Source organism: Corvus cornix, chromosome 10 (assembly GCF_000738735.6).
Source record: "Corvus cornix cornix isolate S_Up_H32 chromosome 10, ASM73873v5, whole genome shotgun sequence".
NCBI lineage: Eukaryota > Metazoa > Chordata > Aves > Passeriformes > Corvidae > Corvus > Corvus cornix.
In genome coordinates, this window is record NC_046340.1 from 10,132,188 (window position 1) to 10,144,805 (window position 12,618).

Here is a 12,618-nt window from a genome sequence, read left to right on the forward strand (position 1 = left end):
GAGCATTGCCTGTGCCCCACTTGAGAGAGTCCTCGTTAGAAGAGACACAAACGAAGAGAAAGAGCCTGTTAAATTAGTAAAGCCAAGAGTGTGTGAGACAAAGGGTGTCTCAGATGAGCAGCATGACTTTGCATCTGCTGTCTCCAGGTGTTTTGTTTCTACCTGACACACAGATCCAGACTGTGCCTCCCGGAGCCCAGAGCGATCGTGGGAACTTGGCTTTCCAAGGGGAAACTCTCTGGGTTGGAGCAGTCTGTACCCAGGGGCTCACTGCGAAATGTCCTTATCTGCAAGTGATAAAGGGAGACAGGGACAGAAAACATGCATTTAAGGGTGGGTTTTTGAAAGAGGCCTGAGGGATTTGAAGGTTGGTGGGAAATGGGTACCCAAGTTTTGTGTTCACCGTGGAAAATTGCAGCTAAAAAGATAAGAGTGAGGGAGTGTGGCTGATTTATCCCCCAGAGCCCCTGACCACCCATCAAAAAGGGCTGTGTTAAGTGTCAGCCAGTTCTGACACCATCGTTTCACACAAAACAAAGAAAAAACAGCCAAAAAAATTAAATATACCTGAAGTTCAGTGTTTTAGAGTGGGGGGAAAAAAGCCACACTTGCTGAATAAATCATTTGTGTTGGTTGTTTTACTCCACCCTGGCATGGATGCTATGAACGTTGTGAATATAGATTTTTTTTCCCCATAGGAAAATAAAATAGAGGTAAAGCTCAAATATTCCCATTTTTCCCATAACAGTAAGTATAGAAAAATTAAAATTGAAAAATCTTAGAGCATTGTATTTCCACGTTTTGGATCAGAATGAAAAGTGTTGCTGGTTCCCAAACTGGGTGCTCTTGTTCAGTCTAGTAGATTTAGGAGGTGTGGGGCAGGTGTAATTCCAAATAAAATGTAATACCAGCTTCCCTTGAATGGACATACTAATGCAAAATAACATACAACCTGCTTCAGTTGTTTGGGATTTTGGCATTCAGGGTTGTCAGATGCTGCTTTTGGATGTGGTGAGAAAACCCCAATTGTGGTGACTTTTGGGTAATGCATATATTGCCCACAGCTCATTCTGGAGAAGGCAGCCCCTGATTTCTACCCACATGCCAAAGGCTCTCCATAGAAAGCAGAAATTCACACTTTGGATATCAAAAAATACAAATAAAAACTGGTTTTGGAACCAATTGGATCTTGTTCAGGTATCAAGATATGAAAAGTAGGGAGGTGATTGGCATTTATAGAATTTTATGTGCTCTTTCACAGGACCAGAAGATTTCTGTGTATGGATTGCAGGGCATGTGTCCCTTAAAGACTCCACTGAAGGGTTTAGACACTCCTGCCACTGTGAGCTGCTTCCTAGTGATGCCTCTTGTCAAAAGGGTAAGGAGCAACCCAAAGGAAAAGGGGCATTAGTGAGACACTGCTGCTGGGCCAAGCTGCCACGCTCAGCTGGTGTTGAAGGACTTTGCAGTGCCCAGGAAGTGAGCAGTGCAAGGAGGAGGTTTCCAGGTCTTTGTGCCTCTGCCAGAGGACAGAGGTGTGGGCAAGAACCAGAGTCAAGAGACCAAAGCTGGCACCTCCAAGCCTGCTGTGAAAATAGTCAAAACAGATCAAATTCCTCAGCAAGGAAGTTTTCCAGCTGTTTCCACATCACTGGAACACAGGGTTTAGGTTGATCAAGCAAAGTAGAGAAGACATGAAACAATAATTAGAATAGAGATTTGTTAAGTGCTAATGCAGGGCATGGGTATATCCTGCCCCTCATACCCACTGGTTTCCTGGGCTGTGTGCTGTCATTTGTGCACACAGTCATCCTTAAATGTTATCTGGGCTCAGCCACCCTCTTGTTTTGGTTTTGAATGAGAACACTTAGATAATACAGCTGTTTTGGGTAATGCTCTTATGGGTAACATGGATGATTACTCTTATGGGCATTAAAACAAGTTATATGTTATCTGCCTAGTCCTGGAATTGCCAACATCCCATTTCTGGCAGGAGAAATCTGACCTGAGTGCCTATTGAGGGCAAGTCTTGGGAGATGTGTAAAAACTGTTTTTGAGCTAAATTACCTCCAGTTTGCTTACAGCCACCTCAAGTGAAAACATGTAATTATGTTCCAACATTACTGGTAGCTGTGTAGTCTTTGCAAATGCCAGCAGACTGGGATGTGTCTGAGAGCTCAGCATGGGGCAGCTCTTGGAGCTGGTGGTTTATACCAGGCCTCTCCTGAGCCATTGTCCATTTCTGGCTCGTTTGCTGGGATTGCTGCATGGACTGAATCCGAGGCAGATGGTTTGTGTAAGGTGTGCTGCTGCACTTCCAAACATGGTGTAAGTAGGACTAAAGTAGGGCATCGATGTGAAGTTGGCACAGGGCTGGATTTCTCTGCATCTGTTGGCTTTCCTTGGCTCCCAGACCTGCAGCGTTTCTCTGCCGTGGAGTTTCATTTCTGATGTGTAGGGCAAATTTCTTTTTCATGTTGCCTGAGGTTCTGTCCAGGACAGTCAAAGGAGTCTTTTGCTTTCAGCTTTTCCACTGTCACACAGCTTGCAAAGCCATTCCTCAGGGGTTACGAGTGGCTTTATGTCTCCTGGTTTCTATTTCCAGTTTGTGGCTTGCCTAGAAAATGTCATAAATAATGCCAGGCCCTACAATAGCAATATTGAGTCTAGACACCTCCCTTCCTCCCCCGACCCTACCCAACCTTCCAGAAATCCACATCCCTTCAGCTCACTCCTTCTTAGTTTATTGGACTTACTTTTTCCTCTCTCCTTTCTATGAATGAATTTGGCAGTGAAATGGCCAGAGCAGCAGCCATGGGGATGTGCAGACCAGGCTGGCAAGAACTAAACCAGCCAGTTCTTTCAAAAAAACCTATGTGGAAAGCTTACACTTGTCACACACTTGTCACACTCACTGCATGGCCAGTAACCTCTATCAGAGTTATCACAGTCATTGTTGTCCAGTGGGGAAGGGAATTGCATTTCCCTGGGAAGAAAGCCTTTCGCTGGTGAGATGTGAGGTAACTTTTAGTCAGAGAATTGCCGAGGGATGTTGCTGGGAAGGGGAATTCTTTACGACTGCCTTGGGAAGGCTGATCCAAAAGAAATAGTTTCCAAAACTTGGTTTCTAATCCAAAGGAAGCATCATGGAAATTTGAAAGCAGCCGAGAGGGGCCCAGAATCTGAAACTCACCCGCCAAGGAAAAGTCTTGTACAATTTAAACTTTTTGTTGCATGCTTTTTGTTACCAGGATGATTCTTTTTGGTAAACAATACAGTTTTCAGAAGAAAAAAAAATGAGCAAATGAGCAGGTTAAAAAGGGCAATCCAAGATATGTTCTGCCTTGGTTTGCAGTGTTCTTACAAAGAGATGTGGAGGGAGAGAGAAACCTGAATGAGTGCAAATCTTTGGCCTCTCGCAGAAACCTGGAACACATGGAAACAAAAGCTGCATTTAAAGGCTGCAGCCAGCAGTGCCAGACCCTGCAGGGATGAGAGGAGGAGGAGGAGGAGGTGACCAGGCCCTGGTGTAGCGTTTTTTGCCTGACCTGCTGGCAGCGGTGGCTCGGCCGCAGGACAGGACGTCTGGAGCCGGCTCATCCCCGCACATCCCACCCCGGCACGGCCCCGCTCCGGGCCTTCCTCCTGGCACGGCGGGGCTGCTGGCAGTGCAGAGCCTTCAAATGCAGTTTTGTTGCTGTGTGTTTTTGTTGGCTCTTCATGGAGCCCAAATGTTGAAAATGAATTCTGAGAAAGTTACTTAAGGTTTCTGGAGACTGCAGCCCTGCCTGCCTTTGGTCACTGCTGGAATACCCTGATCAGGAGAGTTTTGCCTCACCAGCACCGAATAAAATCTGGCAGGTCAGTGGCACCTGTGGGGAGGTGGTTTTTGACATGGCTTTCTGTGGAATTGGTCACTCTCTCAGCTCAGTCATGTGAGGGAGGGATGGCAGGGTGAGGGCATTTCTCAGCATTTGAATTCCTGCTCCTTGTTTCTTATCTCTCTGAGAGATAACAACAATGGCTGGAGAGAAACAGGTCCTGGTAGCTGAGGCAGAGAGTAGTAAGTGCCCCAGTGGAAAAAATATCTTCCCAATCTGCTTCCACCATTGTGCCATCCCAGCCAGGCCAGGATTTGGCATTGGTATTGCTGGTAACACCAGGAGGGGGTCACTGACCCACCTCTGCCTGGTTATGGTGCCAGCTGCTCAGTGCCAGGGAAATTTGGCCTGTGGAACCCAAAAGGGAATAGGGATTCTGTTCTGCAGTAGCTGACACTAATCAAGGAATTCAAAATAATTTCTTATGAAGACTATGCTTGGATAATTCAGAATTATCAAATCAAATGAGACAAAATTATAATCTCTGAAGATTTTAATGGAGTCCTGTGTCACTGACGCTGGGAGCAGTTCAGGCTGACATACCCACATTACAGTTAATATCTGATGTTCCCATTTCAATTTAAATTTTCCGTTTTTAGTAAGAAGTGCCTCTTGTGCGGGGTCCTTCAGACTGAAAAAGTTGGACCATTTTTTACCAGAGAAATGTGGGCTGTTCTGCTTTGTTTTATTCAGTTTTAAATAATTGAACTCCTTTCCAAAGAAAAAAGTAACCCAAAACCCAGCTTGTGCAAAGCATCGTGCCATGATCCAACCTACTGATGCAACTCCTTGGCAAAGCCACTTCCAGGAGCCTTTGCACCAGATGCACATGGCAGCAGGGACATGGCACTGAGCACTGCAGGTCATTGGGGTTTTTTTTAATTAGTGGTGAGAGAATTGGGACTGGACTAAGTTAGTCCAAGCCCCATTTCACAACTTTCCACTTGCTTTCCTAGTTTTTCCCATTACAGTAATATTCTGCTGTGATTTGGATTAGTCATACGGGCTCAGCACTCTCGTGGTTTTACTCATACTTGGTGTGCAGAGAGTGTCTCTTTGTCCAGGACTCTCAACGAGCCTTGCAAGCAGAGCTGTCAATTAAATCACAGCCTGCACTACCTGCCCCTCAATAGCTGGGGCAAGTCAAGATACTGATTTTTCTGTGGATTTAGGCCTGGAAACACTTGTCCAGGCCTGGCAGAGTCAAGATCCCTGCAAGGCCACAGGGATGCCTCAATTTAATTTTTGTATTCCCAGCAAAGGGTGACTCTGAGCCCTCAGCCCATCTCACTGGCATCCTGGGCATGCCAAAGGCAGGGCTTTCCACTGTGGAGAGGCTTAGGAGGGGTGAGGTTGTGACAGCTTGTGGTGCTCTGTCTGGTTCTATTTGGTTTGCTGTGCTTAGTCCCGGCAGATTGTAACAACAGCAAAAACGTCCTGGGTAAAATGGTCTTTTTTTAGAATTTATTGCTCCGCAGGGAGGAAATAGAAAGGCCTTTGAGGTAAGTATTGTTTTATCTGCTTCACAGATGGGAGAGTTTCTGGTACAGACCCAAGGTCACGCGGAGTTTTGTTCCCAAGAGATCCATTTCCCAGTCTGTTTAACAGCATTTTGCCCCACTGGGATGAGCTGGAATTGCTGAGCCATGGCCTTCTCAGCAGCTCCTGCCCGTGGGACGTGAGGGATGAGGGATGCATTGCCGCAGAGCTGGAGCTGTGTCCAGCACATCTGTACATTTAGGGGCAGGTTTTTACCAGCCTGCAGAATTGTTCGTGGCACTTGGCAGGTGCTTTGCTAAGCTGCTGCTGCTTCTGTGTCCTTGGCTGGGATGTCTGAGCTGCCAGGGATCCCAGACCCAGAGTACATCCCTGGAAGAAGCAGTGGTCTGAGAGCAGCAGACACTGGATGTGGAGCAATCACTGGATGTTCATGTTTGTGAGAATATTGGCTCCCTCTTTCAATTTTTACTGCGTTTCTTCCATTCCTCTCCTACCTACACTGATAACAATAGCTTTGCTCCTTTTTGGAAGTGAGCCGGGTTTCTACAGCTGGATTCCTAGGATCATGATGGCTGTCTCTGAATATACTCCAGCTTGAATTTGTTAACCTTCAGGGCAGGCTGCCAGGTCTGTCTGTCCGCCCTTGCCAGTAAAGAGAGAGGTAATACTGGGTGAGAGAAGTGGGGCTCTGCAGCAGCTTCTAGGGAATGACTTCTTTTTATGTTGCTGTTATTGCTGGTTTGGGCTAAGTTACTGGTGTTCTTGCAGAGTGAGGAGCAGGTTGAGCTTCTGGGATTGAAAGCTCTTGTATTATAGAGAAGTAAAGAAATAGGAAAAAATTCTTTGCTGTGAGGGTGGTGAGGCCATGGCACAGAGAGGTTGTGGACTCCCCATCCCTGGAAGTGTCCAAGGCCAGGTTGGACAGGGCTTAGAGCAACCTGGTATAGTGGAAGGTGTCCCAGCCCATGGCAGAGGGATGGAATGAGATGGTCTTTTAGGTTCCTTCCAACCCAACCATTCTATAATTCCATGAAATTTTTCTCTCTTTCTTCCAGAACTCATATGTGGTGCTGGCCGGCTTGTCAGACGGACTTGTAGCCATGTTTTCAGTGTCCCAGGGCCTGCCAGGGGACAACTGCTCCTACCTGTGCTCCCACACAGCAAACCGGTCCAAATTCAACATCTCCGATGATGACCCGCGGCAGAACCCGTACCCGGTGAGAGCCATGGAGGTCACCAACAGCGGGGCCGAGGTGTGGTACAGCAACGGCCCCGGCATCCTCATCATCGACTGCGCCTCCATGGAGATCAGCAGGAGGCTGGAGCCCTTCAGCCCGCCCTCCATCATCACATCCATCGCCTGCAACTCCGAGTGCCACGGGGAGGAGGTGGTGTGGTGTCTGGATGATAAAAGCAACTTTCTGGTGATGTACCACGCCACCACCTACCAGCTCTGTGCACGCTACTTCTGCGGGGACTGCAGCCCCCTTAGAGACATGTTTACAATCCAGCAGCCCTCAGCTGCTATCCCAGCCACAGCCCCCATCAGCCACAGGGTGATGGAGAACAACCCACAGGGGGACATGAGCATCATGTACAGCCCGGACGTGGGCACCCAGATCCTGAACCATCAGGACTCACTCACAGATTACTGCTCTGTGTCTTCCTACTCCTCCTCACCTCCCAACAGGGTGACCCGCTGCCCCTCCAGCCTGCCCAGCTCACCCACGAGCTCTTCCAGTGCGCCCTTCTCCACAGATTTTGAGGAGTCAGAGAAATTCCACGAGCTTAAGGCTTCCCTGGATCATGATGCTTTGCCTGCAGGTGACAACACAGAGCATCTCCAAGCAGTCAAGATTCTTCCCGTAAAAGACCTCATCTGGATCCCCAGGTAAGGGGGTCACTTATCAAAGCAATTTAGTCAAGATCCCTCCTGGCTGAGCATGAGATTAACTCAGGCTAATTCAGTAGCTTTTGCATTCCCAGTATGATTCACCTGGCCAGAAAGTCAAGTTACCATTAAGAAATTCTGTTCCCAGTACAATGCCTTTTGAAAGTAGTAGTGTTGAGCAGAATGGCCACATGGAAGGCCTTGCTGGGTTGGTTTCAGCAGAATGAGAAGGGGTGGTCAGACTCCAAGCCCTGTTTTCCCAGCTACTGAGGAAATAAAGAGCAGCAGGGAGCCTCCTTGCTCGGACACAGCCCTGGCAAGTCCTGCTGCCTCCTGTGGAGCTGATGGAAACCTCTGGGAAGCTGATTTTGCTTGTCACAGGATCTCTCACTGCAGTGGGTTCAGGATGCCCCTGTGGCATCACACTTCTCCATCCCCTGCAAGACATCATGTGGCTGCAGGTGGGCGTGGAACAGAGGATGGATATCCAGCATGGATCTTCTTCAGCTGACAGCATCTCCAGTGCTGAGGATGTGACATCTCCCTTGTTTCTCTTCTAGGAGAGGAGGGGACATCATCATCATTGGGCTGGAGAAGGAATCGGGCACCCAGCGGGGCAGAGTGATCGCGGTGCTGAAGGCGGGGGAGCTGGCTCCCTACGGGTGAGGCTGACTGGGAACACCAGTCTCCAGGGGCACAAGGGGACTGGGGTGTAGGGGGGGGGCTCTACAGGTTCTGAAGGCTCTTGGGAGCTTCCTCTTGGCTTCCAGCAGCCTCTGAGGAGTTCCTACCCAGAGGAGACTCAGTCACTGGTTGTACATCAAGGTGTGTGCATTCTGTTAGAGCGGGGCAGACAGCGAGGGGAACGCACTACAACCTGGTCTCCAAAATCCACAGGGACCGAGCACCCCCATAATGACACAGACAGGACCATGCACAGTGTGGTAAAGTCGGCCTGATCCTGCCTGGTGCTGGCTCCCGGTGCTCCAAGGGCACCTGGCAGAAGGTCAGAGCAGCTTGGCAGACTCAGGCCCTGCTCTCAGAACAAGAGGTGTATTTATGCAAGCACGGCGCTTGTCTGTGGCTGCATTCACGTGGGTCAGGTTGATGTTCTGGCTCTAAATGAGCACCTTTGTGCTGTGGGCAATGACAGGCCGGGGGCGGCTCCTGGAGCACAGGGGAGAGCAGTTATATACGTTAATTTAAAATGTTTCATAGAGTGAAGGAGAGTCCAAATAAATAAATAGCTGATGGAGAGGTGGGGGTGTTCCTGCTGATCACTTAAATACTGGTCTGGGATTGTAGTATTTATGTCCAAACAAATGCAGTTTAAGCACTGCTAAGGATTGTAAATGATCATTTATTACCACCAGGAAAACACAACAGAAGATCAAAGGCTCCTGCCATTCCCTCTACTCTGAACTGAGTGTCTTTATCAGTTAGTTGGGAGGAGAGAATTCTCTTTAGTGGTCACAGGTACTCTTAGGTTGGTTTTGCTTTACTCAAATTGAGTGTGGAGTTGAGGCAGAGTGACAGGACATCTCACACCTGTCCTGCTCTGCTGCCTGACTGGACCAGGCACTATGGCCATTGGCCCTCCCTGTTCTAACAGCAGGATAAAGAGTAGGGTAGTGCCTGCCTGCTGAAGGGCAGAGCAGAGAGGGGAGGGAAGGGAGGAGGCTTCGTAGGGGCAGTTTCTGATAAAAACCAGCTGCCAAGGACAGTTCTATGGCCAGTGCTCCCAGCTGGGGACCTTTCTGGGAAAAGAGTTTGGGACCAGCCTTCCCCATCTGCTGTGGGAATGGTAAAAGGAGCCCAGTGAGGGCTGGACTCCTGTCCCTTGGACCCTGCAAGGGAAGAGTGTCATTATCTGCCCAGCCACTTCCCTCTGAGGTTCTTGCAGGGCCAGCTTCAATGGAGACCATGAAGGGAAGCACATACAACACAGACCACACAGATCCCTGAGTCCTGCCACAGCTGTGCCTGCTGCTCTGGGCTCTGGGCTCGGGGCTCAGACCCCAAGGTGGCAGAGCTGGGCTCCATCCCACCTCCCCGCTGTATTCCAGGCTGCGGAAGCTCTCGGCAGCCTGTCAGCTGTGTTATGAGGAGCTGTTCTGAAAATGCCCAGCTGGCAGCAGGAACAAGAGTGTGGATTTAGCAATCAGGAGATTACCAGCAACTTCAAATGCCACGGCAGACTTAAGCTGCCACCTGCACGTTTAGGCACCTGAATCCCTTTAAAAACTTTTTTCCATGTCACTGAGCTGCTTGGTTTTGATGTGACACCATTTCTGATCCCTCTCTTTGTTACATTCTCATTGCTCAAGGATTTGCACCTTATAAAAAGCTTGTGTAGCTGGAAGGGAAGCTCATGAGCCGATGCTGCGCTTGCAGAGCTGCCCTTCCCTGTAATGCCCTTCCCTGTAATGCCCTTCGCTGCTCTCTTCTCCCTTCCCCAGGACGCTGGTGGATGCAGCTCTCATAGCAAAGGACACGGTTGTGTGCTGCTTTGAGAATGAAAACATGGAGCGGTGCCTGGCTGTCTGGAGGGGCTGGAGTGCCAGAGACTTTGACATTTTCTACCAGGCCTACGAAGAGCTGGGAAGGCTCGAGACCTGCATGCGCAAGAGAAGGTAGTGCCTGTGGTGCTGGGATCCGAGACTCAACGGGAGATGGGAGCATCCTGGACTCGGAAACACGGCCCGGAACAGGGGTGATGGGGGGAGTGTGTGTCTGGTTTGCTGCTAGTGAGCACTGTGGGGTTCCCAGACCCCCATCAGGGCTTTTGGGGAATAAAGAAGCCAGTGTGAGCAGGACCAGGACAAGCCTGGGAGCTGGGCCAGCTCTCGGCTCCCCTGCTCCATCACACGCTCCCCTGCACTAGTTGGGAGCAGAGGCAGAGGTGGCTGCAGTTCTGCTCATTCTTCGATTTCCAGTTTGTTCTTCCCTGTTTTAAATTCCTTCTTCACCTTCAGCATGCCCTGGCTGCTGCTGCTGCTTTTGTTGTGTGTTTTTCAGCCAGGAGAGCTCCGATAGCTCCACAAGCTCTTCCCTGGGAGCCTGAGCACGTTACCATCCCGGCTGCCTGCTGGCCGGCAGTGTGGGAACTGTGGGCTGATTCACCCTGTTCCCAGGGAAAATGCATCTGCTGGAAGCCCTGCACTGTGGGGCTGCTTCCCACCTCCCTGCAACTCCATTAGAGGCTACTTCAGGTGTAGTCCCCATGTAGAGATACCCTGGTGTAGGAATCAGCTAGAAGCTGTGGCTGGCCACTGCATTCCTGGTTCCTAAAAGCTGTAGTGGTGCCGCGTTCCTGTGAGGAAGCCCAAAACAACCTGCCAGGAATGCTGCACCAGTGAGCTGGTTCATGGCATTGCTGCCTTGTCAATGGAGCTGATGGAAAGCAAAGCCACTGGGTGTGACAGACATTCCTGGTGGAAGAGGAGGGAGCCCTGTGGCCAGGAAGGTTTATAAGCTGTCTCTGCTCCACTTCCCTTTCTCTTGGGAAGTGCACTCTGGAGCAGCAGGAACACAATAAGCTCAGTTTGCCTGTGTATCTGTGCAGCTTCCACCCACCACAGCTTGTATTTTATCTTCATTAGTGGCCTGGGATGCTGTATTGGCTCTGAATCCAATTGCACTTAATTATCCCAAGCATGTACAGCAGTGTAAAAAGTGCCCCCAGCTATGCACCCTGTATAAAAGTGTACAGTTTGAATTTTGGACCTTTCTTTTTCTTTTTTTTATCCCAAGAAACTTGTGTGAGCATCGGCAAGGCTGGCCAAGGCCGAATGGGCAGGTTAACCCTCTGGTTCACATTTCTGTGGCAGGCTGCTAAAATATCCTTCTTCAGAAATAGAATGTATCTTAAAATAAACAGATTCCTCCCCAGGATGACACTGCATTGGTGGTTTTTATTGGAAACCCAACTGGCATTGGGTGTTCGGGGTTTGCAGCGTGATTCAAGTTCTTGTCCTGATGAGCACAGCCAGAACCGGGGCTACGAGTACAGACTGTCTCCATACCTGGCCTTGCCTGTCTCTGTCACCCTGTGCCTCCCCAGCAGCTCATGAAGCAGGTATGGCAGCACCAGAATTTCCCTCCCTCACCAGGACACACTCTCTGCCTGTTGTCTTAGGGCTGGGGAGGAGGTGACTCAGCCCTTCACTGCTGCTGGGGTTTGAGGCATTGTCACAGCCCAAGACCTGATCCTGACTTGGGGTGAGCTGTGAAGGAGCTGTGTGTGTGACAGAGCTCATCAGCTGCATTTGCCTGAAACTGTCACCTGTCTCCATTCTGCTCGATCACCCAAAGCCTGCAGGTGCCTGCTGTGCACACTTGAGCTGGTGTTTAACCACCTCACAGTCACCTTCTCCAGATGCCAGATTCCTTTGACATGCAAGAACTTTTCCCATGATACCTGAAGCCCCAACAGGAGCTATAAAGGGGCTCATTCTTTCATTTAACCTTGCAGGCTTCCTTTGAGGAAACACCCTGTGGAACAACCACAGCAGTTCCTTATTGTCCCTCTTGACCAAACACCTTGGGTGCTCTGCTGCTTCCAAAGCCAGTGTGGGGTTGTGCCCACCATGGGCTCCCCAGTGCCCATGGGGGCAGCTGGAGCATCTCCCAAACCTTTGGTGGGCCCTGACCAAGGCCTGGACACAAAAGGGCCTTCGTTCTGCTGGACACCATGCTCTGGGGCTGTTACTGCACACCACCTTTCCCAACATTCTGAGGCATCCCTGCTCCAAACTCTGCTGCACACCTTGCCAGGTGCGTCAGGGTGGTCGTCTGGGGGGGGGGGGGGGTGGGAAGAGAAGGGGGTGGCACCCGGGTTTCACAGGACCTGGGAGAGATGCTGCAGTGGTGGGCGTGTGTCCCAAAACCTCCTGTGAGCAGGGGGTTGGTTCCCGAAAGCAGCAGAGCCTGAGTATTGCTACCCTGGAACAAGAACAAAATCCCCCCTTCAGCAGACCTGAAACCTCATTAGCACAAGGCTCCATTAAGTGAGCACTGCACGTGCTGTGGGAATGATTCCCCAGGGGCAGAAACAGACACTAAAACAAAATTAAGAAAACTCCCACCAGTTCAAACAGTTTGAGATTTCAGTGCTCCTTTCCATCTCTCCCACCAGCAAAGCCTGTTATCCTGATGGCAGGTACAGGTGAGGGACATCAGGCATCCTGGGGAAAGGGATAGGGTCACAGCCAAAGGCAGGAAAAGCCCCCAGAGTCCTGGAACGAGGGGCAGCAAAAGCCCCAGGGGTGGGTCTGGGGGAGCTGCGCTGTCACAGTCCTCACTATTTCATTTCAGGTGCTAAAAATAAGCCCAAATAGGGCCCTG

The 12,618-nt window shown here is 50.1% G+C and overlaps 1 protein-coding gene across 6 annotated transcripts in view; it reads left to right on the top strand.

Annotated features, from left to right (window-relative positions):
• Window positions 1-11,166, top strand: part of LRRK1 (leucine rich repeat kinase 1) — a 73,777-nt gene extending 62,611 nt beyond the window's left edge. For 5 of the 6 annotated variants that reach the window (XM_010390978.4, XM_039557690.1, XM_039557691.1 and 2 more), the window contains 4 exons: window positions 1,262-1,378; window positions 6,437-7,272; window positions 7,833-7,934; window positions 9,732-11,166. In XM_010390978.4, the coding sequence (XP_010389280.3) occupies window positions 1,262-1,378; window positions 6,437-7,272; window positions 7,833-7,934; window positions 9,732-9,909 (1,233 nt within the window). In that variant the 3' untranslated portion in view covers window positions 9,910-11,166. The remainder of the gene's footprint in view (window positions 1-1,261; window positions 1,379-6,436; window positions 7,273-7,832; window positions 7,935-9,731) is intronic. The other variant, XM_010390981.4, reaches the window with a different exon arrangement.
• Window positions 11,167-12,618: the final 1,452 nt, after the last annotated feature.